Source organism: Pituophis catenifer, unplaced genomic scaffold (genome assembly GCF_029215685.1).
Source record: "Pituophis catenifer annectens isolate HBS135680 unplaced genomic scaffold, rPitCat1.0.hap2 SCAF_3, whole genome shotgun sequence".
In the NCBI taxonomy this organism is placed as follows: Eukaryota; Metazoa; Chordata; class Lepidosauria; order Squamata; family Colubridae; genus Pituophis; species Pituophis catenifer.
Genome location: NW_027256883.1, coordinates 110,250,199 through 110,278,071, shown reverse-complemented (window position 1 = coordinate 110,278,071; position 27,873 = coordinate 110,250,199). Strand labels below are relative to the sequence as shown.

Here is a 27,873-nt window from a genome sequence, read left to right as displayed (position 1 = left end):
TTCATTATTCACGCGCAGAGCCTCTGAATTATTCCAAAGGTATCTGGCTGTAAGAAGCTGATGACTCTGAAGGCAAAGATGTCTCACTCCCAGTTGAGGAAGAATAGAGAATAGAATAGAATAGAATAGAATAGAATAGAATAGAATAGAATAGAATAGAATAGAATAGAATAGAATTCTTTATTGGCCAAGTGTGATTGGACACACAAGGAATTTGTCTTGGTGCATACGCTCTCGGTGTACATAAAAGATACATTCGTCAAGAATCATAAGATACAACACTTAATGATAGTCATAAGGAAAGTCAATATAAATCTTAAGGATACCAGTAACAAGGTTACAGTCATACAGTCATAAATGGGAGGAGATGGGTGAGAGGAACGATGAGACTTAGTAACTAGTTTGACAGTGTTGAGGGAATTATCTGTTTAGCAGAGTGATGGCATGGGGGGGGGGACTGTTCTTGTGTCTAGTTGTTCTGGTGTGCAGTGCTCTACAGTGTCATTTTGAGGGTAGGAGTTGAAACAATTTATGTCCAGGGTGCAAGCAGTCTGTAAATATTTTCACAGCCCTTTTTGACTTGGGCAGTATACAAGTCCTCAATGGAAGTTCTCAAATGCAATGCTACAACCAAAGGTTTCAGCTGTTGCAAGAAAGGGCGAACATATAACTAGCAGACAATATCGTGTCAAGGGCTCTTGCACACTGAAACTATAAAACCTGCCCAATTTGATAATAACGGTCTCTTGTTGAGACAAGTACTCTGCCAATGGATGTGCAAAAATCTAACTGATCTTCAAAGGGAAAAGGCCAACTTGTTTAGAAGTCCCAAAAGGCATTTTATGAAAAACAAAAAACCCTTAGGAACGATGCCCTTCTCCGTCTTAATGAAGGCAATAGTTGAACGCGACCACAGCACAAAGACCAACCCCAACGGATAACTGGAAATTCTAGGCGTCTAGGTGTCCGAAGGCCACGCAAACTTTGGAAATGGAGGAGTTTGCTGATGAGAGTTCGTCCTTCCTCGCAAGTCGTTGTCGTGCAAGGAAGGCGAACCCCCCAAGAGCACCGATTCAACCGGTCTGACAGTTCGTCTCACAAGCGCCCGACACACCACCATTCCTCGCGCAGCCCCATAGAGGGAGCGAGGAGGTTCTTCAGCGGCGCATGCGTCGTTATTAGCCCCGCCTCCGGAGTGCAGAATATGTGTCGGTAAAGTTCGACAAGCGGGAGGCATTTCCCCGCCCCTTTTGCTTTCGGATGGGAGGTGGAGAGCCAGCGTGAGTCCGGGAACCAATCAGATGCGACGTACTGGCTTCCTGAGGCGGGACGACGGTGAGAGTTTTTATTTTCTCCGTAGACGCTTTATTGTTCCTCTCTGCCCGCAGTTGGTTAGTGTTGCGGGAGGTGGGAGCGATGCATTGATTCGCGAGGAGGAAAGCCCGTGTTCGCCGCCGTAGTTGGCCCAGACAGGCCTCGGCAATGTCCGGAAGCAGGCCATCGCCGCAGCACCCTCCGGCCGGGCCGGGTGCTGCGGGCCCTCCCGGCTCCTCCTCGACCTCCTCGGTCACCACCTCGGCCTGCTTGGGCACCACGATGGCGACAGGCACCGCGATGGCGACGGGCTCCTCAGCGGTCCCCTCGCGACCCGTGTTGGTGGCGGCCGCCGTGTCCGGATCCTCCTGCAGCGGGGGCCTTTCTCGCCTGGCGGGGACCCGAGTCGGGAGCGGCAGTGGCGCAGCCAGCAGCGGCACCAGGAAGAGGCCGCTTCTGACTCCGCTTTGCAACGGCCTTCTGAATTCCTACGAGGACAAAAGCAACGATTTCGTCTGGTGAGTGGCGCTGGGCGGATGGGGAAGGTGCTGCTACTCCCGTGTGTTTGGGGACAGGGCTGTGTGTGTGTGGGGGGGGGGGGTCGTGGGATTAGGGTTAGGCTGGCGAAATCGTTGGTGTAGATCTAGGCATCTCTCAACGTTGCTCTTCCAAGTGCAACACTCCCCCTGGTTGATAATGCCGCCCCACGGTTGTGCCTTATAGCTCAGGGCTGTTGCTGGCATGCTAGGAGGAGCGTTAGCTCATCTAGGTGCCTGGGAACTGCGACCGCAGTGGAAGAGAGGAGGGAATGGGCACTCGGCGAACTCACGGCTGATGTAAGATTTAAGCTGTGAATTTGGTAGCTTGTGATTTTCTCTCACACACCTATGATTTAAGAATAAGTTCTGTGGAGCTAAGGGGGGCTTACTACTGCAGTCATTCTGCAGGCTCCTGGTCAGAAGAGTAGATGGTGAGGTTTCAGCTGCCCTGCATTTTGCCTGAAATCAGATTATTACAGATCAACCAGGTTTGAAATATCTGTGTTGGCAGCAGGATTCTGTTTTGATTACTGAGTGACAGGAAGAAAAAATGTGTTTTGGGGCATTTCAATTTTCCCTTCTCTTTTCTGAAGTCGGCATAGAATCATGTTGTGGGGTTCATAGGGCTTCACCAATTAATTCAGTGTGTTTACCTTGGAGAACTATTCCAGCAAAACCAGTCAATAGGACTTCTTTAACTACTCCAGACAAAAGAGACTTTAATCCACATTTCTTACAGAAGATGCTTGTGCAAGGAATGTGCCTCAAACTTCTGTCTTTTCTTCTAAAACAGTATCTGTAAGTTGGGCAATATAAATTTGATACATTATTTTTAAAGAAGTCTTTTAATTCATAGAATAGACATTTTAATTTAGCTCCCCAAGCGCCTGATCAGCAAATATGCTTACTGCCTTCTGGGGATTATTCAATTTCTCTTCAACATGCATCATTCTGTGTATCTATACCATGTACTGAGCCTGTTTTTTTGCCCATTTATTTTCTTCCTTGCATAGTAGCTCCACCTAGGTCTAAACAACTAAGTTGGCCCTTTCTGGATCTATTTCGACATTGTATTTTGGAAGTTGTGTAACCAAAGCTGTTAACAATATTAATGTTGAATCATGGAATTATGATGTTACAAAATTTATTATAGGTTTATGTTGCAATAATCTACAAAAGAAAACATTTACATAGTAGCTGTACTGTCATCTTTATCAAGTCATCTACCACAAATCTAATATCTTTTTTCTGATTAGCCATCACCAGATCAGACACTATCCATTGTAGAAGGTTTAAGATGTTTTGTTCTAGTATGAAAGTCTTTATCCTTACTTGCATTTCATCTTAGTTTCTGTTGCTCTAATTTGGATCTACTATTAATCAGTTGACCAGCTTGCCTCCAGAAGTTGTGATGCTGCATCACTGGAGGCTGTAAAGAAGAGATTGGATAGCCATTTGTCTGGAATGGTATAGGGTCTCCTGCTTGAGTAGGGGACTGGACTAGAAGACCCTTCCAACTCTGTTATTCTGTATTCTGGAACACTTTGCTTATTGTTCTAAACAATTTTTGTCATCGAAATTATTGGCTGCCTTATTTCTTGCCTTTAACATGTTAAGAATGTGGGTTTTCAAAGACCCTGTTGCTCACATATGGTTTACTGTTCTTCAGACTATCAGAAAGAATCTGTCAGCACCTTTTCCAACTAACACATTTTTAAAGACATAAGCTTTGGAAACTGTAGTTTCAGGCTATCATGGCTGTCATCCTCCAGTGATATTCAGACAGATAAACATAAGAGAATCTCTGCACTTCTGAGATGGTTAATTTTGCTCAAGGGTCTTTGGTATGTGAATTCTTCAGAGTCTAGTAAGAAGAAGTGAATCCTTCAGATCTAGAAAGAAGATCCCCACTTTCACATGCTTGCTGACCTTAGCAAAGAACTTTAAAAGAAATATAACTTGTTTTGCAGAAAAAAAGTTTATTTCTTAAAAAGACTTGTTATTTTATGTGTTCGGTGTGTTAATGACAGACTTCGTCGAAACGTCACCAAAGTACTTCCAATTTTACATGGGAGAAAACCTGAATAACCAAAGACCTACACACACACACACACACACACACACACACACACACGCATATATATATAATTTCAGTGAAATCAACCTTAAAGCAAATGTTCATAAGCTAAACAAAGAGAACCAGAACATTTAAGTTCTGGGAAGGGAGATACTATTGAGAAGAGATTGATTCACTACTAGGGTATAAAAAGGTTAGCAGGAGAAGCACAGGCTTACAAGATTCTGTTATTACAGCCTGTCTCAATAAAGTCTAGTTCTAGTCGTCCTATAGAGACTTTTTCATGATCTGGTCCACCTCAAAGGGTTGATAGGTTCGTTGTACAAGTACAGTTGCTAGCTACCGGTCTTCTTCCCTCTCTGTAAAATAAATATGAAGTTTCTTATTTTTTAGATTTATATGGCTACCCATCTGAAATGCATGACTTTTAAAATATAATTAAAAGATGTTTAAATTTATATTTCTGAAATAAGTATTTTTATACATTGCTTTAAGACAATGTTCAATATAAACCTTAAATATTTAAAAAAAACATTTGTTCTTTAGGTTATACTTGTATATTGTCAAATTAGAAAAAATAATTGAAAAAAAACACATATTTTATAAATTTAGTACAGTATGAAGAAGTAGAAACTTTTCTCTCATAAGTCTAAAATATAGTATTGCAGTATACTACCATCCAGTAAAGCTAAATTAGAGGAGATTCAAAAGGTACATGTAAGGAATATACTATGCAACATGTGGTAATGTTCATCACGTCAGAAAACTTGAAAAGGAAAATTCCTCATCTGTTGGCAGGGGGGCAGCGTGTCCCTCCTGGTTGGTACTGGCTTCCCGGGAGGTGACACGAGGCTGGCTCCAGAAGATTGTTAACGCTTCTTTGAGTGAGGGGGTCCTGCCGGCCGCTTTGAAAGAAGCGGTTGTGAGGCCCCTCCTCAAGAAGCCCTCTCTGGATCCGGCTGTTTTGGCTAACTATCGTCCAGTCTCCAACCTTCGCTTTGTTGCGAAGGTTGTTGAGAGTGTGGTGGCGCAACAGCTCCCCCGGTACCTGGATGAAGCTGTCTATCTAGACCCGCTCCAGTCCGGCTTCCGGCCTGGGCACAGCACGGAAACGGCATTGGTCGCGTTGGTGGATGATCTCTGGAGGGCTCGGGATAGGGGTTGCTCCTCTATCCTGGTCCTGTTAGACCTCTCAGCGGCTTTTGATACCATCGACCATGGTATCATGTTGCACCGGTTGGCGGGGTTGGGGGTGGGTTCTCCTCCTACCTCTCTGACCGGTCGCAATCTGTGTTGACGGGGGGGCAGCGGTCGACCCCGAGGCACCTTGCTTGTGGGGTGCCACAAGGGTCGGTCCTCTCGCCCCTTCTGTTCAACATTTATGTAAAGCCGCTGGGTGAGATCATCCGTGGCTTTGGGGTGGAGTTCCATCAGTACGCTGATGACACCCAGCTGTACATCTCCACCCCAGGCCACCCCAACGATGCCCTTGAAGTGATGTCCCAGTGCCTGGAGGCCGTGCGGGCCTGGATGGGGAGAAACAGGCTCCGACTCAACCCCTCCAAGACCGAGTGGCTGTGGCTTCTAGATCGGGACTCTCTACGCACAGTCACTCAGGCACTAGTCATTTCCCGCCTGGACTACTGCAACGCTCTCTACATGGGGCTCCCCCTGGGGTGCACCCGGAGGCTCCAGCTGGTCCAGAACGCGGCCGCGCGGGGGATTATGGGGGCGACGAGGCGCTCCCATGTGACACCTCTCCTGCGCGAGCTGCACTGGCTCCCAGTGGTCTTCCGGGTGCGCTTCAAGGTGTTGGTGACCACCTTTAAAGCGCTCCATGGCTTAGGGCCGGGGTATTTACGAGACCACCTTCTGCCACCAATAGCCTCCCACCGGCCAGTACGCTCGCACAGAGTGGGCCTCCTCAGGGTGCCGTCCGCCAGACAATGTCGGCTGGCGACCCCCAGGGGGAGAGCCTTCTCTGTGACGGCGCCCACCCTCTGGAACAACCTTCCCCCAGAGTTACGTATAATAACAGACCTCCGGATTTTTCGTCGGGCCCTGAAAACCTATTTATTTCAACAAGCTGGGCTGGCCTGAGTTAAATTTTAAATTGATTTTAAATTGGGTTATCTTAATTTCGGCCAAAATATTTAATTATTTTAATACTGTTCTTAAATTTTGTATGCTTTGTTTTTATCTTGGCTGTGCACCGCCCTGAGTCCTATTTGGAGAAGGGCGGTATAGAAATTTAATAAATAAATAAATAAATAAATAAACCCCGAGACGCCTTGTTTGCGGGATGCTGCAGGGGTCGGTCCTCTCGCCCTTCCTGTTCAACATTTATGTGAAGCCACTAGGTGAGATCATCCGTGGCTTTGGGGTGGAGTTCCATCAGTATGCTGATGACACTGAGCTGTACATCTCCACCCCAGGGCACCCCAATGTTGCCCTTGAAGTGATGTCCCGGTGCCTGGAGGCCGTGCGAGTCTGGATGGGGAGAAACAGGCTCTGACTCAACCCTTCCAAGACCGAGTGGCTGTGGCTTCCGGCGTCCCGATATAGCCAGCTGGTGCCATCGCTGGTTATTGGGGGTGAGTCATTGGCCCCCACGGAGAGGGCTTGCAACTTGGGCATCCTCCTGGATGCATGGCTGTCTTTAGAAGAGCATATGGTGGCCGTGGCCAGGGGGGCTTTTTATCAGGTTCGCCTGATATGCCAGTTGCGTCCCTGTCTGGATTGGGACTCCTTACGCACGGTCACTCAAGCACTCGTCACTTCCCGCCTGGACTACTGCAATGCTCTCTACATGGGGCTCCCCTTGAGGTGCACCCAGAGGCTCCAACTGGTCCAGAATGCGGCTGCGCTGGGGATTATGAGAGCAATGGGGTGCTCCCATGTGACACCCCTCCTGCACGAGCTGCACTGGCTTCCGGTGGTCTTCCAGGTATGCTTCAAGGTGTTGGTGACTATCTTTAAAGTGCTCCATGGCTTAGAGCCTGGGTATCTACGAGACCGCCTTCTGCCACCAATAGCCTCCCACCGGCCAGTACACTCGCACAGAGAGGGGTTCCTCAGGGTGCCGTCGGCCAGACAACATCAGCCGGCGACCCCCAGGGGGAGAGCCTTCTCTGTGGCGGCACCCGCCCTCTGGAACGACCTACCCCCCAGAGATACGCATGATCCTAGACCTCCGGACTTTTCGTCGGGCCCTTAAAACTCACTTATTTCATCTAGCCGGGCTGGCCTGATCCCATCTTTCGGTTTTAATTTGTAATTGATTTTATTGGGGTGTTTTTAAATTGTGGGCCGAAATTATTTAATATCTTTTTAAATTGTTTTAAATTTTGTATGCTATGCTTACAAAATGTATGCTTGGCTGTTCACCGCCCTGAATCCTGCTGGAGAAGGGCGGTATAAAAATTAGAATAGAATAGAATAGAATAGAATAGAATAGAATAGAATAGAATAGAAGAAAGAAAGAAAGAAAGAAAGAAAGAAAGAAAGAAAGAAAGAAAGAAAGAAAGAAAGGGAAAAATAGAGGTTAAATCCAATTACTGAAGGAACATGTTTTATAGTTGGAAATTAATACAGAGGTATTATTTCTCTATTATTATTTCTATTATTTGTGAGCATTGGGTCTTTGAGATAAAGATGTCTTAAAGAAGTCAATCTGTTAACTTTAAAGCCTGCTTAAGTGCATAGTGAGCTGGTAGTTCCATGACCTTATGTGAAGTTAAACTACTTTAGATCTTTAAAAAGGGGTGTAGACTTTGGGGCAAATGCAAATGTAAGCAACAGTTAAAAGAATGACTTAGTTATTTGGAACTAGATGATAAAGGACAGCAATGTATTTTAAATATATTGCTGGAATCTTACTCCATACTTCTAGGTTTCTTATCACCAGTAGTTTCATGCAGGTATTAAATGTCACAGGGACAAGATGGAACTCAGTATTACAGCATAAACAAACATTTTATTTATTGAACTGCAATCCCTAGCTGAATACCATCTGGCAAAACATTGCAAAAATATCATAATCCATGTGAATGCCTTGTCAAAAGTACTGAATCTCTTCTAAGAGATTCAGAATAACCAGTAGAGGCATTTCTGTTGGAGGTCAGCCATAAAGGTGACCATAATAGTCTTGATCTCATATCTTATCCAAAAGCCCAATTTAGATGGATTCAAATGATCAATATGATTCAGATATGTCTGGAATTATAAAACTACTACCTTCTCAAACACTGTAAGGTGAATTGGTGAATTTGAGACTTTACTATTTTCCAATCCCTTTTTTGTTGGCAGACTGAGGTAGCGAAGTAACTATCAAATGTTAATACAATATTTTAAAATATATGTTGAAGAAACAATCCAGATCAAAGTCTTCTGTTGATTTTGTATCTGCAAGTATTTCTGGATTTCTATCTGGCTAGTGCGATTTGGACTTAAATTCCTTCACATATTTTTCTTACTTTTTTCTTTAAAATTAATTTAGAAACATGAAAAAGTAGAGTATTCATAGTAAAGTCAGAGCACTTGCAGTCAAGTATAGATAAATTCTTATTTAGAAATCAAGACAGAAAGCAAATATCAAAAGCAAGATCCAGAAGACAAATAAAATCTTAGATCTAAGCAAAGATCAAATAAAAAGGCACAAGATCGGGATTAGAAAAGTTGCTCCAGTATGTTTATACTTGTTATTAAAGAACATTATGATGTAATACAGTTAATGTATTTTATATGGAATATATTATGTTTCACACTAATGTATTTTATATAGTTTAAAGATCTAAAATAGATCTATTATATACACTTTTTATCTAAGTAGTAAATTAACAATTCAATTTTTATGATTTGCACCATTATTCAAATAATATCACTTAACCCAAATGTTTTCAATTGAGATTTAACAGACATTCAGATTTATGCACCCGTTCCTCCCAAAGTCTGTTATTACTAGTGGAGTAAAATCCACAGGTACAGCTTTCCTCTACACACACACACACACACAGACACTCAGAGAGAGAGAGAGAGAGAGAGAGAGAGAGAGGGAGGGAGGGAGGGAACGGGGGGGGGGGGTTAAATTGAGAGTTTAGTGTTGATCCTTGATCACAGAAGACCGGCTGAAAGTGTTTCTGGATATTTAAAAACACATGTTTAAGTTGTTGAAATTGTAAGCAAACTAAGATGTTTGGCAAAAATTTTAAAGAAATATGTGTTTATATTTTTTTGGGTGGGTGTTTTTGCTGTTTCTATACTACAGGAGAAAGTGGTCCATGCTGTTAATATTAGATTCTGTTTTTGTTGAATATGGCTTTGACTAGAAATACCATCTGGAGTATTTCTGGAATGTGTGAAGAAATTAAAATGAACCTTTTGAGAATTCAGGTTTTTTTTTAACTGTAATTTTTTAACAATTTGTGCACTTAGGAAAAAACTGCTACTCCCTTTTCAGATTTTAAAATGTTGATAGTTATGAAAGGAAAAGCGTAATCTTAAATTTTTTAAGAGGAACACGTATATAAATGAGTGCTTTAGAGTTTTTCCTGATTTTTCAGAATGAATTCCCTCATCAAAGATTTCAACTAGTTCTTGACTCTGACCTGGAAAATTGGGTTGTTTTTAGTATATTCTTTACGTAGTTCATTGTTATGCAAAAGACGTATCTTGCTTGGATATGTTTTCTGCCATAATTTTAGTGATTTAATATTAAAATTAAATAATTACTTTAAAAAAGCATCTATTTCCTCATTTTTAACCATTTTCCTATTTAAATTTTAAGTGTAGTACCTGAGATAACTTCTATCAATTACTTTTTCTAGATATATATACATAAAGAAGTAACTTGGATGTATATTTGAATGTCTTTTGTAGCACATCTTTTATGTCTCAGCCTATTTTTCTAGATTTTTCTTTAGATTTTAAATCATATAAATGATTAAGATTTGGTTTCTGGGCTTTCTATTAATAAGAGATTAACAGAGGCTTCTCAATGCTGGTGATGTGTTTGTTTAAAAGATTCCATTGATAATTTAAGTGCTTTTCTTTCCCTTTCAAGTCCCATCTGCTTTGATATGATTGAAGAAGCTTACATGACAAAATGTGGACACAGTTTCTGGTAAGGTTGCTTGTTAAAACTGTTTAGTAAGAGAGATTTAGTTATAAAATGAAAATGTTTGAACTAAAGTTATTATGCATCTTTCTAACTCAATATCTTCATTGGAGATAACCTGGGATAACATAAACATTTTCTATTTCTGAATGGTAGCACTGACATAGCTTTAAACAAATAACTATTAAAATATATGAAAAAAATTTGGTGGATGAAGCAAGACAGGACACATGCATCAGATTCTTATAAGTGACCATGAATTCTTCAAAGCCATCAATGGTTTTCAAAATTCTTACTCTTAAAAGCATATTTTTTTGAAGTGATGTGTCTCATCGAAACTTTGGATGCATACAATTCTTTCTCCACTTTTGTATGTTATGAAATATCTTTGAAGATGATAAATCTGTGTTGCAGGCAATTGTATTTTAAAACTGTCTATTAACATCCAATATTTTGTTGCTTTTTGCAACAAGATAACATTAGTTACAAAAAAAAAAAAAAAAAATTGCCCAGAACTTGAAGATGCTTCATTGATTTGATCTATCTTTAGTACCCAACCACCTGATACCACAGCTCTAATTCCTCAACTAACAAACATAATGCAATGTATCTTATTCAAAAGCATATCTTAATAAATTTCTGCAGTAGTTTTCACTGTTCTGTTACTTTTCTTGAACAGTTACAAATGTATTCATCAAAGCCTGGAAGATAACAACAGGTGTCCCAAATGTAATTATGTTGTGGATAACATTGATCATCTATATCCCAACTTTTTAGGTAAGTTTTAATGTTCAGTAATACAAGCTTCAATCATGTCTTGGTAACTTTCTCAATAACTGAACTTTTATTGCTGGGTGTTTATTTCTATATTATGTTTCACATGCTTCTGTTGATTTTGTACAACATAGACTACATTCCTGGACACGTAATATCTGAATATCAGGTATTCAGTGATAGAAAAATCATTCTAGCTTTGCAAAACAATAAGAGATGAAGTTGAGAGAGAATCTATGGTAGACCATGATTGTGAAAGCAACAAATTGAAAACTATTAGTAACCAAATAATGTAATAATTCTTAGTTGATTCATATTTGATTGTGAGATGTGAAGAGAGGAAGGTGAAGGTGAAGCTCAAAATAGGCCTTATGCTAAACAAATTGTATACTCGCCATAAAATCTTATTAAGTCATAGTGCCTCTGACTCAATTTTCCTGCCAAGATGGATTTATAACCCTTTTTCTTTTCTTAGTAATAGTGGCATTTATATAGTGGTTTGATAATAGTCTTTTCTAATATTGGGCTGTTTGCGAGTAATTTTGCAAGCCCTCAGTTTGCTGATCAATAATTTATTTTAAACAATTATTTATGTTTCATGTAATGATAAATTGGAAGTAGGAAAAAATAAAACTGAATTAAGAGTCCATTCTTCCTTTTGATTTTGTGTGAATCGGAGAGAGACATACATGAAATTAATATGGAGGGTACGAAAAAGTGCAATTATGTAATTTGGTTGTATCTCGTGCGAATAAGTCCATTTTGTACATTTGACAATAGTTATAGACTTATTAAAAGAGCAATTTTAAGGACCTTCTGTATATGATGGGGGAAAATTGTGCTTATGATGTATATTTTAATCTAGGTAATGTGGATTGGGACATATTCCATGAAATGTGATTCATTTTCAAATGCTTAGTTTCATAAAATTAATTAGTAACATAACGTATAAGTCACATTGAACAACTGAAGTTGTTAAAATATAAACGAGTTAACATCTGTTGTAAGTAGACTGTTGTGTACAATAAAATATAGCTTTTAATATTCTTACATATTAGATGAGCTTCAATCTCCTTTATTTACTCATATTTGTACTTAAGTGCTGTATTTACAACAACACATTTCTAAATGTCTAGATCATTAGGGATAAATCCTGTTAAATTTTAGCTATTGATTGTATTTTATATTACCCAGCTAAAAATGACTCCTGTTAGTTTGCAAAAAGTAATATCAAAAAGCATGAAATCACAGTTACTACAACAAAATCCAAATTCTAGAATATGCATGCTACCAAATTATTAAACAGCCTTCAAGTGCTTATTAAAACAAGATTGCTTCAGTGGCCTTCTTGAAAGCTAATAATAGGAGTACCAAATATGATGGAGGCCATCAAGGAAGAAGGCCGTCTTAGGTCCATGTCCCTTTGAATATTTGTAGGGATGAGATTCTCAGTATCCTCTCCCTGTCAGTATTGAGCAGATTCTGCCTGGGGTGGGGGGATGACTCCCTGGAATCAAACCACTTAGTCAAAAGCAGCACTTTGAAAACCTACTGACAACCAGTGTAGTGAATAAAGAACAAGAGTTATATTTGCATAATGGATGTCACATTCTTTACCAATGGTAGCTTTGGATTGTGATTAAGTGAAGCCCATGTAGAATGCTTGCAGTAATCCAAAGGTGTGATAATAATGGCATGATTTATTTTCACCAAATATTTTTATTTAAGTGCGCTACAACTATGATGTTTAGGTCATTATTATGTTAGAGGAAGCTGGACACCCACAAATCTGAATGTATTTAATGGTCACATTTGATGAACCAGTTACAGAATGGTGAAGATGCATCTTATTTTGATGTACTTTATAGTTTACTGAAATAAAATGAGTGACTGTGTTCATCAATACTGCTGTATAAATTAAAAATATTGTATGTACAGTATACATTTTCCAGAAAAAAATGGAAATCTTTTTATTCTGATTGGCAAGTGAGTTATAATATTTGTTGCTCTTACTGAATTAATAAAAGTGCAGTGTTGAAGTTTATTCCTTTGATCATCTTAGTATGCATTTATTTCTAAGACAGTTTGTCTTTCATCTCTTATCTTAAAATGTGCTACTTAGATCTTTTTTACCCTGTAGTGAATGAGCTCATCCTTAAACAGAAGCAAAGATTTGAGGAAAAGAGATTCAAATTGGACCATTCAGTGAGTAGCACCGTATGTCCCAATCTTCTTTCTTTCATTTGCTTATTTTGGGGGTTAAGGGGTGGAGTGCATGTATTCCTATGTTCTAAGCATTTGAGAATGTCTGTTTTTTTAGCAGACAGCTCAATCTGTGTAAGCAAAGTGTTATTTGGGATTTTCATTATACAATCTAACTTTACTCTTTAACATAATAATGATTTTGATATATTTGTGAATATGTAGATCGGGGTGGATAAAAATAATTTTTTAAAAAATAAAAAAAATCTTTCTTTTGAGAACTTAGGTGATTGTGGTATGCTTATGCCATTCTGATAGACTCTAAGGTTCTTCCAAGTGTATATTTATTTGTATATTTACTTAATTTGGCCATCTATCTCACCAAGCGACTAATAAGTATTAGTGATTAATAATATTAAAAAAATATGTAGGAACCAAGAATAAATCACATTATAATAACTAATTTAACCATAAAATGGGTCTGCACACACTTGGACCCCCAGGCCTTGGGACAGAGGACTTACAAAAAGCCAGCAAGTTGGGGCCATACTGAATAAATCTATCATGAGATCATAGCACATCGAGTATATTATTGAACTATTATTGAACAAATGTAAATATGTGAACAATTTTTGTTGAAATTCAGGTGATAATCATAAACAGATGCTAAATATAATTGTATAGCTATGGACTAATGCTAACATTACTGTATTTGGACTGTTAACATTGTATTTACACAAGAAATTGAAATAGTTTGGCTAAAAGGTTTTACTTTCATATTAAAGTAAACATATATACAGTTTTTGTTAAACTTTTCTTTGGAACAAGCGGCCACATTGTTTTGTTTCCTACATGTTGAAACAGATAGATAGATACATTAACATTTCATTTGAAATATCACAATTTCCACTACATATGTAATTACCCAAGTAAGTTACCAAAATAACCTATGGAATATTCTGAACATGCTGCTGGGCTTTCCTCTCTTCTTCAGCATGTTCATGCCCATTCATCAATCTATTTGCACCTGGGAGTTTAAGCATAGTATTTTGTATGGGATGGCAAGTGAAACTGGAGACATGAGAGAATCTGTCAGATGTGCATGACTTTGGAATCCTCTCTGGATCTGAATTGGATAATTGAAGCTCTAATAAAAATTGAGTATTCCAAAAAATATTTTGAGGACATGGGAGTGAAGGAAGGAGATGGGATAAGTTTTCGATTACCCTGTTTCCCCCAAAATAAGACATCCCCTGATAATAAACCCAATCGGGCTTTTGAGCGCATGGCAATAAGGCCAAGCGCTTATTTCAGGATTCAAAAAAATATAAGACAGGGTCTTATTTTCGGGAAAACACAGTATATTATTCAGGGCTCATTTCTACAGCAAAGTGTGGGATTCCACACAACTGCAGTAATGCATGTCCTGACACACCTCGAGACTGGACATTGCTTTTGCAAATAGTGAAAAAGAAAAAAGTAGCCTGAAGTAAGTTTATCCTTTCCTTACAATTTTTCTCAGAATGGTATGCTTCCATTGGATTACTGTGATTGCTTTATGTTATTATGAAATATCTAAGCTATATTGACTTAAGGCTCTGAAACATGTCTTGATTATTTGTTTGCCTTTTTTTCTCTTTAGAATGGGCACAGGTGGCAAATATTTCAAGATTTGCTGGGAACAGACCAAGACAATCTTGATTTGGCCAATGTTAACTTAATGTTGGAACTTCTGGTGCAGAAGAAGAAACAACTGGAGGCAGTAAGCTTTTTTCTAATCTCTTAGTAAATATATATTATAAAACAATATATTTATTTTAATGAAACTTATTACCCTTTTTGCCAGAGTTTGGTTGATGTACCAATGTACAGATCAGTAACATAGCGCCTAAAGGCTCTAAAATGGTCTTTGACTACCCAGTGGATAGTCCTACCATCATCAGAATAAAATGCTTTACTTTAAAAAAAAAAACACATTATGAGATTTTGATGGCTTTATGTGAGATCTTTTAAAGTGGCAGGGTGTTCTCTAGTTCATCATGCAAGATTATTACATGGCTGAGAAAAGTTAACATCCACTTCATTATTCAGTTTTAAATGAAGGCATAATCTGTTGGCTTTCATAAGATATTTTAGACGTGTAGCAAATCATTATTTCGCTGGTTTCAGATGATGATAAAAATATTTGAACAAGTAATTTCAAGCATATATTGTATTATCAACATCTTGAGCAGAAGGGCTCCTTTATCTATAGATCTCCAAAAACTGCTGAGTGCATTCCCAGCTTTCCTATGCTGTCTGCGTTATGGCATGTTGTACTTTAGCAACTCCTGGAATGGATTCCTTGACAATATCCAAATGATTTGTACTTGTCTGTATATGGCTTGTGTTTCCCTTTTTGTTCCATAGGAGAAAAAAAATATTATACCATAAGTTTCATTGCAACATTTTGTAATGAATGGTATTTTCTCAAAATACATTGGGTGCACATTTATTAGACAAGTTGTATTTTGGAGGATTAATTTTATTATTGAACAACTACAGTGCTCTCGGTCAATCCAAAATGTTAATAAACCTGAAATTTGAATATTTAGGAAAGTAAAAGCGAGGTTTTGGCTTTCTTAGGAGAATATCAATGTGTGCACAATTATTGGGTAACTATTAGTGTGCAGAATTATTATGCAACTAAATGAAAAAATAAAAATTTGCCCATCTCATTCATTTATTTGCATCTGTTAAAAGAACAAACAACTCAAAATCTACAAATAAACATTTCTGAGATTTTTTTTTTTAAAAAAATCCAGTGACCAATATAGTCACCCTTCTTTTCAATAACAGTCATAAGCTTTTCATTCATGGAGTCCATCAGTTTCTTCATTTGTTGACGATCAACTTTTTGTGCAGTGAGTTCTGGCTGATGTTGCGGCGGGATCAGTCACGGAGAGTTGGTCTTCGCTCTCCCGGGCTGAATTCTTCCCGTTGGTGGGCTCCGAAAGGAGCCAAAGCTGCCCTGTAGGGGTGGCAAAGCAAAGAGGGGTGCCCTGTGAGGTCGTGGAGAGTCGCATCTCTCCTGCCTGGCCTGGGGTTTTCTTTTCCCTCTCAGCCACGATGAGGAGAAGAGGCAGCCCAAAGATGGCTGCCATGAAGCCGGGACAACCGAGAAACAGCTAAGACTGGTGCTGGAGCGGAATTAGTGAACAGTGTCTGGAACTGGGTGAGAGGATTCCTTTTTACTCAAAATCTAACCCCAAAAGGAAAAATCCAGAACTATTTACTCAGAGCTATTTGTTAAGCAGCGAGTGAGCATTTTGAAAAAATTACTAGATTGGAAAGAAAAGATCAAGGGAAGAAAACAAAAAACTTTTTAAAAATACAGGAAATTGGATTCTGAAATTGGGAAGGCGTTGTTTTGGGAAGGCATTTTAAAATGCTGGAACTATTTACTTCAAAAGTTAACTGCTTTTATAAATTGAATTAAAATCAAATTGGATTGGAACTGGTTCGTCTCGCAGTAACATTGAAATTTAAGCTGAGAGCGCCACTTGCTGATGAAAGGAAATACAACATATATTTACAAGCCTGGCAAGACTTTGGATAGGAATAAACAATACTTATCTGGAGGATTGTGAAGATATTTATTGAGTTATAAACATCTACTTTATTGGAGATTTAAATGTGAGAACAAGGAATGTCTAATTAAATGACCCCTGAATGTTATGATACATGATTGAATTTATAAAGAGGATTTAAAGAGACTTTGAACAGCCCCCTGGACTATTTAAAGGGGATTGAAGGATTAATTTTAGGTTTGAATACACAGTTCCTGGACTACTGGTAAGAGCAGGATTAATAAAATGAGACTCTCCAGGGGAAAATGGATGGATCTTTGGAAGATACAGTGTTAATGTATCAAAGCATAAAGGACATTAGAATAAGAAACCACAAGGAGATTAAGGAAATAGTGTATCGCATAGAGGGAAAGCTGGACAATATAATACAAGGGACAATGAGTAAAGATCAAGTCACCCAGGAAAGGTAGGAGCCAACAGAGAACGGAGGAAAAAACAGAACAGATGAACCTACAAATAAAAGAAGATAAGGAGAAAACAATAAAAACAACGACTGATGAAACAAAACAAGGGAAAATACTTTAAGAGTTTTAAAAAGAGACTTGGAGGTGCAGGAAGATATTTTTGAAAAGGAGACGGATATGGGTAGTTACTCTGAAAACTAGACACTGGAAGAGGGTAGAGATGGGAGGAATATTCAGCTTGAATAGTCATGATGTGAATATAGGCAGAAACAAAGATTTAAGAAGAATATGGGATGCAAGTCAGAAAATGAATAAGAATTAAAATATTAATGTGGGCAAGAGATGATGTTTAGAAAGGAAATGTCTTTTAATATAAGGGTGGCATGACTAAAAGCTAGAATAGAGAGAAATAAGAAAATGGGGAAACATATACACTTTTATATAATAAAATATAAGCAATAACAAAGCAGGAAAATTAGAGATTAAATGGTGTTATATGTATGTTTAAATATTGGCATTGGAATAATATACTAAAACATTGAATAATTAAATAATGGAAAAGCAAAACTTAATAAAATATGTGTATTAATATTAGAACTACATTAGCTTGATGAATGTAATGAATATGATATTTTTTATTAAAATGAAAGTGAAAAAGAAATAAGCTATTAAGCTGGATAAGAGATAAAGGGTAAAAAGGAAATGTCTTTTTTTAAATATAATGGTGGCATGATTAAAAATTAGAATGGAGATAGAAATAAGAGGGGGGATTATTAATATGCACATTTTTATATAATCAGATAAAAGCAATAATTAGAGGGATGATTAGGAATTGAATAATGGAATTCTCATGTAAGTGTTAACAATATTGTGATTGGCATTAGAATAATATATTGAAACATTGAATAATTAAATAATGACGGACTATAATTTAATACAAATATGTGTATTAACAGAATTATATAAGTTTGAGGACGTAACAAATGTGATTAATGTTATTCTTATTTGCACCAAAACATATGATACCCAGGTGCCACACTGTCCACGCATTGATGTGTATATGTAAAATAAAATTTAAAAACTTGGGGAAAAAACTTTTTGAGCAGCAGCAACCATAGCTTCCAGATACTGTTCAGAGAGGTGTACTGTTTTCCTTCACCCTAAATCTCCCATTTAAGTAGGGCCCACAAGTTCTCAATAGGATTTAGGTCAGGTGTGGAAGGGGGCCAAGTCATTATTCTTTCATCTTTAAGGCCTTTGCTGGCTAGCCACACAGTGGAGTACTTCGATGCATGCGATGGAGCATTGTCCTGCATAAAAATCATGGTCTTCTTGAAAGATGCAGACGCTTTCCTGTACCAGTGCTTGAAGAAAATGTCTTCTAAAAACTGGCAGTAGGTTTGGGAGTTGATTTTGAGTCATCTTTAACTCGAAAAGGTCCAACTAGTTCATCTTCAATAACATCAACCTTTACCAAAACACCACTTCCACCTTGCTGGTGTCTGAGTCAAAGTGGAGCTCTGTGCCAGTTACTGATCCAGCCATGGGCCCATCCATTTGGCCCATCAAGTGTCACTCTCATCTCATCAGTCCATAAAACCTTTGAAAAATGTTTTTCAAAGTTGCCATAAGCAGGAGGCTTTCAAGCTTTCAAGTTGCCATGAGCAGGGCCGGATTTAGATGAAAAGAGGCCCTAGGCTATTCCACTTATGAGGCCCTTTCACCAGTGATGGGATTCAATTTTTTTTAACAACAGGTTCTGTGGGCGTGGCTTAGTTGGGGGTGTGGCTTGACAATCATGTGACTGGGTGGGCGTGGCTAGCTGGTCACGTGACTGTAGGCGTGGGTAGCTTGTCATGTGACCGGGTGGGTGTGGCTATGTGCATAGAGTTTTTTCAGAGGGCTGAAAAAAGTCATTTCTGACTGGGCCTCGCACTTTTGACCGGTCCTCACACTTATGACCATCCTCACATTTATGCCCGTGCAGCTTTCTTAACAACCATGTCACTCATTTCACAACTGTTTCTCTTCACCATGGTGACAAGATAGGGCAAAAACGTAAAATGTGAGGACAGTCATAAGTTCTGGACCAGTCGAGGACTGGTGAGGACAGTCGTAAGTGAGGACCAGTCGAGGACTGGTCAAAAGTGCGAGGACCAGTCAGAAATAACTTTTTCAGCCCTCTGAGTAGTCCATATGCATAAAAGGATACAGCAATAGAGAGGGATGAAGGAAGGGAAGGGAAATTAGAGTAGGAGGGAGGGTAAGAGAGGGAGGAAGAGAGGAGGAGAAGGAGAAAGGAAGAGGAAGTAGGGAGGAGAAGAAGAGGGGGAGGAAGAGAAAGTAAGAAGGAAAGAAAAGAGAGAGGTGGTAGGTTTGAGGAGAAAGATTGCTGTACAATAAAAAAGATGAAAGGGAAGAAAGCCAACCCCAAACAAATATAAAGATATTAAGATAAAGAATGAATTGTTAAACTTTAAAGAATAAAAGAGAACAAATATGAATAAATAACAATAATTAGAAACACACATACAAACATACAATGTATTTTCTTTGAACAGAGTATTTGGCCGGTTCACAAATTTAAACAGTGTTTAGTCATTTCAATTAAATTTTCAATTTCTATATTTCCTTTTTGCCATATTTATTCCTCATCTATTTTTGTAAAAAACCAATATTACCCTTCATCCTCATCTCTAATCTTAATCAAATTCAATTTTTCCCTTCTATTCTATATTATACCCCTTCCCATTGTCATCTATTTTTATATCCATCCTCACATTGGTTAATTATGTAATATTACAGTTGTTTAATATGAATTCAACATTTTAATATAAATCAATTAGTTATATAACTACCTTTTTTGTATATTAATCAATATGAACATGAATATTCCAATTATTTCCATGCAATCCAATTTCTTACAAATCAATTAATTATATTTACCAATAATAATAAACCAAATAATTTCCCTCATATATTCCTCCAAACCACAACTTAACCATTTCTGCTTTCAACACAATATACAATTAATAGTATCTCAATTATTACAATTCCCTAGTTAAATAGAGCTTTTTTTCTTTTGTGTTTTAAAATCTCCTCTTTTTCCCTAAATTTCCCGTTGTATGCACCTACCTTTTTTGGTGAGGAAAAAGAAATCTGCCTGCCTAATTTTCCAACGTGCAAAGCCAACAGCCTGCTTTACTTTCTCTTTCGTTTTTCAGTATAGCTAGGGGGAAAAAAATCTGCACTCTTTCCAAGCAAGCAGCAGAGCTCTGAGCAAAACAGCTGAGAGCAAATCAGCTGGGGGTCGGGAGCCGATCTAAGCAAGGGCTAATTAGCCTATGCCGAAGCTCCGGGGGCCAATAAAATTACAAAAAAACACCAAACCCTTTGTTAAATTGCTGGCTCCCCCGCCCCTCGCCCACCACTATTTATTGGCAATAAATAGTGGTGCGGAGGGGCGGGGCAAGCCAGCAATTTAACAAAGGGTTCGGCTGCACCACTGGCTCTCGGGCGGCCCTTTGAAGCCCCGCGGCAAGAATTTGAAGTTTTTTTTTCCTCTAGCCATCGGAGGCAGCAATAGATGGGGAGTGGGCGGGGTAAGCGAACGGCCGGCGATCCAACAGAGCAGAGAGTGAGGGTGAGTGAAGGCGTGGAAGCTACTTTCTCCATCCTGCTCTCTTGCGTCCGGAGCCCACGTGGATCCCAGGCAGCGGAACTCAGGCTAGGGAAGGGGTGGGCAATTGTGGCTCTTTCGCAACCTGTGGCCTTCAACTCCCAGAATTCCTCAGACAGCCAAGCTGTCTCAGGAATTCTGGAAGTTGAAGGCCACAGGTTGTAAAAGAGCCACAATTGCCCACCCCTGGCTACGGTAGGCTGGCGCCGCGTGGGTGGGAGTCGAGGGGCGGGCGAACCAGCAATTTAACAAAGGGTTTGGCTGAACCCCCTAGAACCCCCAGAATCCCACCACTGTGTAGGCCCCTCTTGATCTTGAGGCCCTAGGCTGAAGCCTAGTTAGCCTATAGGAAAATCCGGCCCTGGCCATGAGCAGGAGGGAGGGAGAACTGATAGAGCTGATTGATTTCCCTAACTGAAGCTACATTCCATACATGCTTTCTTTCCACAATCAGAAGAAAGGTGTTGGATTTCACAGCCAGCCAAAGTGGTTAATTGGAGAATGTGATTTATGACATGGCCAGGGAGGAGGGGAAAGACAGGGTCATAGGGGAACGTAAATCTACGTAGGTTTAGTTCTAACTGCATCCGAATATTGCCGAAATGGTGCTCCTAATAAATGACTGTATTTCTTTTGAAGTTTGGCTCATGGCTCATGAATTAATTAGGGCATCTTTCGGAAACTTCACATCTGCTTTCAGATATTTTGTGGCCCAGTCTTACAGTTTCAACTTATGTGTTTGGTTCAGAAGTGCTTGGATTTCAGCCATCCTTACCTTGGCCATGTTTCTGAGCACTGAACATCTTGTACTTTTGGGCACTCCAAGTAGATTGCAGTTCTGGAACATGACAGCACTGGAGGATAATGGATTCCTGGTAGCTTCATGTTTGATTCTTCTCAAATCTTTGACAGTTAATGGGCGTCTTTTTTTCTCAACATGTTTCTTGCGATACTGTTGACTATTTGCAACAAAATGTTGGATGGTTCTGTAATCATACCCCAATATTTTAGCAATTTCAAGTGTGCTGCATCCCTCTGAAAGACATTTTTTTACAATTTTTGGCTTTTCAGAGTCATTTAATCTCTTTTTCACCCATTTTGCCTGAGGAAAAGAAGCTGCCTAATAATTATGCACACCTTGATATAGGGTATTGAGCCCTGTTCCGGCAGTCGCCATACCTGTGTTGATCTCCTTAGGCCACACACTCCCTCATTATACAAATTCACATCACCCGGTATGCTTTTATCTACTAAGTTTTCATGTGTATAGAGCTTGGAGGTGGAAAATATGCATAAAAAGGATGATATGATCAAGTTACTCATTGTGCACATAGTGTACACAGTTTTTGGCTAGTACAGAATATTATTTTCTGTTTTGCTTGATGTTTTTCCTTATTGCCTCTACTATTGGTAAGAATCAGTTAGGGGAATGTGAGCTTCTTCACTAGTGTTTTGAATTCCTTAGAGCAGATTCTCCACAAACATGATTTTTTCATAATACAGGGTCTGAAACTGATTTGAAGTGGACTTTTAAGTTGTGGATAAACCGTTTGTTTTCTCAATGTCACTACAGTTAGCAGTTTGTGATTCAGATATGTATATATCCATACTTAAATATTGCACATAGAATGCCAGTGTCTTAAATGCCTCTTTGCTTATCAATTTCCTTTTTCCACATCTTCCCCTGTTTGTCACAATTTATTGTTACAGGAGTCCCATGCTGCCCAGCTGCAGATTTTGATGGAATTCCTCAAGGTTGCCAGGAGAAATAAGAGAGAGGTAACATGACCTACTTTGCTTTATTATTATTAAGAACATATTTCCATTACTCTCTTAAATAATACAAATTGGCTTATCATTTTTTAAGAAGTGTGGATAGTGGCAATCTGTTACAGTTTATTTCAAGCACATAAACCTGAAGAATTTTAGACCATGTCAATTATGAGAGGTTTTGACCTTACTTCTTTTGAATTGAATTGCATGATTGTTTTCCTTTACTTTTCATACCTTTGAGGAGAAAAGTTTGCTAAAGTTATTTGTTGGAAGTTATAACAAATTCTTGAAATAAATTGAAGCTGGCCTGAACTTTGTGTAGCTTTATACCAATTGTTACTGTGTCTCTGGTGAAGGTTTTTTAATTTCAAAGGCCTATTGCAAGTAAATATGTTCCTGTAGATTTTGGTGATATTTCTGAGTACTTCATTCTGAATTGGTGTTCATTTCAAGCTCCTCTTTACAAAAGAGGAGTATAATGAAATAATGATTAATTAACTGAAGGATATACAGAATTTCCCCATAATTGTCAAAATTGATTTAATGTTGGAGAAGGGATAAGTCTTACAAATCAAATCAAAGTTTTACAGATGAACCGCAACAACAATATGTCTTCTTCAAATCCAAAGGACTGCCATATTACTTGTGGTTTTTTTTAATGGCTGTTAAGCAATTTTTATTTATTAACATTGAGGAGGCTTGTAACTGAGGGTGAGGAACATAATTTTTGATAATATTTCATCATTTCAATATTGCTATCAGTCTATTGGTAAAATGCATACCTAAAAATATATTAGTGCATTTTGTTTTTTACCATTTATTGGACCCACAGCCTCTTTTTCTGTCACAAGTAATTTATGATAGTCCTGCCAGTATAACTTACATTTTTAAAATCTTTCTTTTAATCTACAGCAGTTAGAGCAAATCCAGAAGGAGCTGAGTGTTTTGGAAGAAGATATTAAACGAGTAGAGGTAAAGCTCTCCACAATCATTGCAACAAGCACGTTTTTATTTTAATGTTTATCAAACTTATTGCATCATACTTTATGGCAAGTATAAAGGTGGAGAATTAACGTTTTATGAGTTCCTATACGTCCACAAATAATGCTGTCAATTATAAAACTTTAGCACCACAGTCAAGTAATTGCAATTGACATCTGGCTCATATTTATGACTGTGGCAGCATCTTGCGATCACATCATTATAATTTGCAACTTTTCCAGATGGCTTACGGCAAGCAAAGTCAATTGGAGAAACTTAATAACCATGTGATTCACTTAGCAACCATATGATTCACTTAACTACTGCAGTATAAATGGTTGTAAAATCAAGTCCGGCTTAAAACTGCATTGCTTAGCAACTGAAATTCCAGTCCCAATTGTGGTCATGTGTTGAGGACTAGTTCTAAACTTATGACCACACTTTGGACTTGAACGTCTGTTGTTAAGTGATACACTGGCTAAATAAGTCATGTTGTATTTGATTACTGCTATTAAATGTATCACGGTCATTAAGTGAATCAACTCATTAAACAAATCCAACTGTCCACTTGGAGGTTTATCTGTGTTCTCAGGGTCACAGACAACACAGACTCATCCCCAACAACCTGCGCCTCTGTTCAACAGTGAAGGAACACCTGGCAGAAAACATCCTGCACCAAAGAAGGCTCCACACCCATTTGCGCTATTCAGGTGACCCTGAGGACACAGATAAACCTCTTAAGTGGCCTCAGTGGCTCTCTAAAAGAATGCAAATGACCAGTTGCCTGCAAGGAATATAAATCCTTCCATTCCCCACCATCCTATCAGAGCTGAAGAAGCTTCTTGGATGAGAAGCGTAACATCTTCAAAGAAAAACGAAGTCCATTTACCTCTTGAAAAAGCACCTTTGGGAAAAAATAGCTGCAATAAAAAATGAGTATAATGCTTTGATTTTAGAGACATCATGCAGAGACATCTAGAAAAAGCTTTAAAGCTGGTAAGGGTGGAAGGAAAAAGAATAGCCAGGTGGAGGGGTTAAATTATAGTGGTGAATGGTGCACCATTAGAAGACTTGAAAGGCCAGTTTATCATGGAGAAAATCTATCTGTGTGGTCACTAGGGGTAAAAATGACTTGATGGCAAGTAATAAATACTTTGATAAAAATTAAAAATTAATGAAAGGATATAAATATCAAATTGCTTATTTGTGGTGTGGCTCTATATTTATTCCAGGAAATGAGTGGCTTGTATTCACCAGTCAGTGAAGACAGCACTGTGCCCCAGTTTGAAGCGCCGTCTCCTTCACACAGGTAACCAAATTTCAGTTGAATTAAATGTACATACGTTTTTCAAATGATTTAAAAAATGAATGCCTACACCTCTCTGCTTTTTATTAAAACAGGCATGCAAACCTAAAAAAGACCCTCTTGCTTTACATGTTCTTTTAATGATTTATGAGGCTCCCTGTCAAATTATCTGCTTTAATGGTTAAAAGTGGTATGCTTGTACTAAGTCCAAGTCTAAAGTAATCTTTCAAACCATTTTTGAAGTTTGTACAGAATCCATAAAAAATAATGAAAAAGTGAAAACCACTTTACATCTTTTTCCCACTCTTTCCCTCCTTGTTGTACTCCATATTAACTTGTCTTAAAGCATAGTTTATGTAGAAGCAAACATTGATAGAAATTTCTTAATACAGAGGTAATAAATCTATAACACCGTAGATGTTTTAAATCTACAAAATCTGGGATGTTTCACCATAGGCTATTCTGTATGCAAAAGCTACAAAGCAGGAAATTTTGCTTGATTGAGTACTTTAATGTTGTCTTTAATTTGTTTTCTTCACAAATGAGAGATCATCTCAGTTAAAAAGTATCCTCATAAATTAAGCTAGCCTGTATGGTTAGCAAAGTAACTGTCTAGGGCTATGCAGTACATTGGATAGAAAAATGTCTACAACTCTTAACAGTCCCAGAGGTGGGGGAGGGGGAATATTTGCTTTAAGGAGGTGATGTTTTAAGACAGAAATAAATAAAAATACCAAATATTTGGATAAATAAATATTCAAGGGGTAATATCACAGGGGACTTAGAAGAAGGCAAATTGGAGCAGTACAGAGCAGATGGGTTTTTTAAAAAAATTGTTTTTAGGAAGCAAAAACTATTTTCTCCCTTTTCTCCCTATTCCATTTTTTTCAAATTTTAAATAACAAAGGAATTTTGTTTGTGATAAAACAAAGCATCAATTCTAGAATCATCTTTATTTCTCTAGAGATCCTATAAATATAAAAATAAAATAGAAAAAAAAAGTGGCAGATATGTCCACCTCTCCTGCAACAATTTTACTAGTTTTAATTAGTAGGACTATACAACATGATCAGGAAAACTTAATTATTGTTATGAATGGACCACTAATAAATTAGGGCTTTGTAATAATACTGTGTCAGTGTTCTGACCCAGCCTTAGCAAGTAATGATAAGCTGCTTACTTGCGATTAAAACAAACTCCTTTTCAAATAGGGTAGGAACAGTCTTTTATTCATGTGGATAAACAAAAATGTAATTAGTCGGAGAGGCATGGCCAATGTCGCAGCGGCAAGTCGGGTTCTTTAAGATCTCTTGAAGACCTGTCGATATCTGCAGTTCTGGGGTCCTAAGTGGCCTAAGTCATCCTGAAGGGATGATAAACAAGGGGAGCACAGACTGGCCAGCATAGGGGGATCGCAAACTCCCTGGCTGAACCAGAAGAAGCTCCTCAAACCGGACTGCTGAGAAAGCGACCTTAGAAGTTGCTAGGAAGCTGTGGCAGCAGTAATGAAAGAAGATGACAGGAAAGCAACGTGAGACATTGAGGTGAGAGAGACTCTGATTTTTACAAAAGACTTTTCCCTTTGAATCCAATTGGAAATTAAATAAGAATAGACGGGCTGAGAGTGAGGAGTGAGACTGGGTGTGTAATGGGTTGCCTGTGTCAACCGGCCACTCCCAAACCCCTACTATTTATTTCCCAGCCAGGGAGGAGCTGGCTAGCATCCACATCTGCTTTTTCTTGAGAGCCGGCTTATTGCTTTCCTTTGCTCTTCTGTCTTTTTCTCTTTGCGCATACACGTATCTGGGATGGGCCCCATCTCGTCCTCCCTCTCACTCAGCTCAGGCCCCAAAAACAGCTGCCTCTCCACCTGAGGGAGGACACAAGGCCCTGCCTCTGTCTCTGATGCTGTTTCCTTATCAGAGCCTCTGAAGATGATCCAGGTTCTCCCTCCACCTCCTCCTTGTCTGACTCTGCAGTTAGCTCTGCTGGCAGCTGACGGGACACAACAGTCAGCCATGTTCCAGGCCTTTGTTGCAGTATTGTTTTTAATGTTTATTAAATATATTATTTAAAAAGATAACTATTTTTACCTACACTGAGAAAGTGATAGTATTATGAGTTATAAGGTAATATTTGCACATGGATTGAGAGTGCATAGCAGGAAGTAAGATGAACGGAGCCTCCACTAGCAAAAAGACTCCATTCACTTCAGCAGCCAAATTCTGCCTCTGCAAAATTACAGGTGGTTGTATTGTTCACAATCATATTTAATAGTAACTTGATTATCTACCCTAATACCTCAGTATAGAATTGCTGTACATGTACTCCTCAATTTACAACCATTCATTTAGTTACTGTTCGAAGTTACAACAGCACTGGAAAAAGCAACTTATGATGGGGTTTCACACCCATAGCCATTGCAGCATCCCCATGGTCATGTAATCAAAATATGCACACTTGACAACTATCATGTATTTACAACAGTTGCATTGTCCCGGTGTCATGTGAACAGCATTTGTAACCTTGCCAGCCAGCTTCTGATAAGCAAAGTCAATGGGAGAAGCCAGATTCACTTAACGACCACATGATTCATTTAACAGCTGCAGTGATTTTCTTGACAACTGTGGCAAAAAGGTCGTACAATGGGGCAAAACTCATCTAACAACTGCCTTACTTAGCAACAGAAATTTTGCACTCAATTATGGTTGTAAATTGAGGATGAGCTATTATTCCAATCTCATCTCCAAAAAGACTAGCAATAGCACTTAGACTTAAATACTGCTTCACAGTGCTTTCTAGCCCTCTCTTAAGCGGTTTACAGAATCAACATATTGCCCCCAACAATTTGGGTCCTCATTTTATCGACCTCGGAAGGATGGAAGGCTGAGTCAACCTTGAGCCTGGTCGGATTTGAACTGCCAAATTGCAGGCATCCGGCAGTCAGCAGAAGTAGCCTGTAGTACTGCACTCTACCCACCACATCACTGCTGCTCACTAGGAAATTTTCCTCTTTAGAACTTCCAATAAAACTCTTTTTCTTAGTTGTATTATTAAATAAATTAAAACTCAATTTTTTT

At 38.7% G+C, this 27,873-nt stretch overlaps 1 protein-coding gene across 2 annotated transcripts in view; it reads left to right on the top strand.

Annotated features, from left to right (window-relative positions):
* The first annotated feature begins 1,396 nt into the window (after nt 1-1,396).
* COP1 (COP1 E3 ubiquitin ligase) overlaps nt 1,397-27,873 on the top strand; it is a 133,591-nt gene continuing 107,114 nt past the window's right edge. Inside the window, exons 1-8 of one of the 2 annotated variants that reach the window (XM_070939228.1) lie at nt 1,397-1,832; nt 9,992-10,051; nt 10,725-10,822; nt 12,960-13,024; nt 14,664-14,783; nt 22,444-22,512; nt 23,419-23,478; nt 24,720-24,796. In XM_070939228.1, coding sequence (XP_070795329.1) covers nt 1,483-1,832; nt 9,992-10,051; nt 10,725-10,822; nt 12,960-13,024; nt 14,664-14,783; nt 22,444-22,512; nt 23,419-23,478; nt 24,720-24,796 — 899 coding nt within the window. In that variant the 5' untranslated portion in view covers nt 1,397-1,482. Of the gene's footprint in view, nt 1,833-9,991; nt 10,052-10,724; nt 10,823-12,959; nt 13,037-14,663; nt 14,784-22,443; nt 22,513-23,418; nt 23,479-24,719; nt 24,797-27,873 lie in introns of both variants that reach the window. The other variant, XM_070939227.1, reaches the window with a different exon arrangement.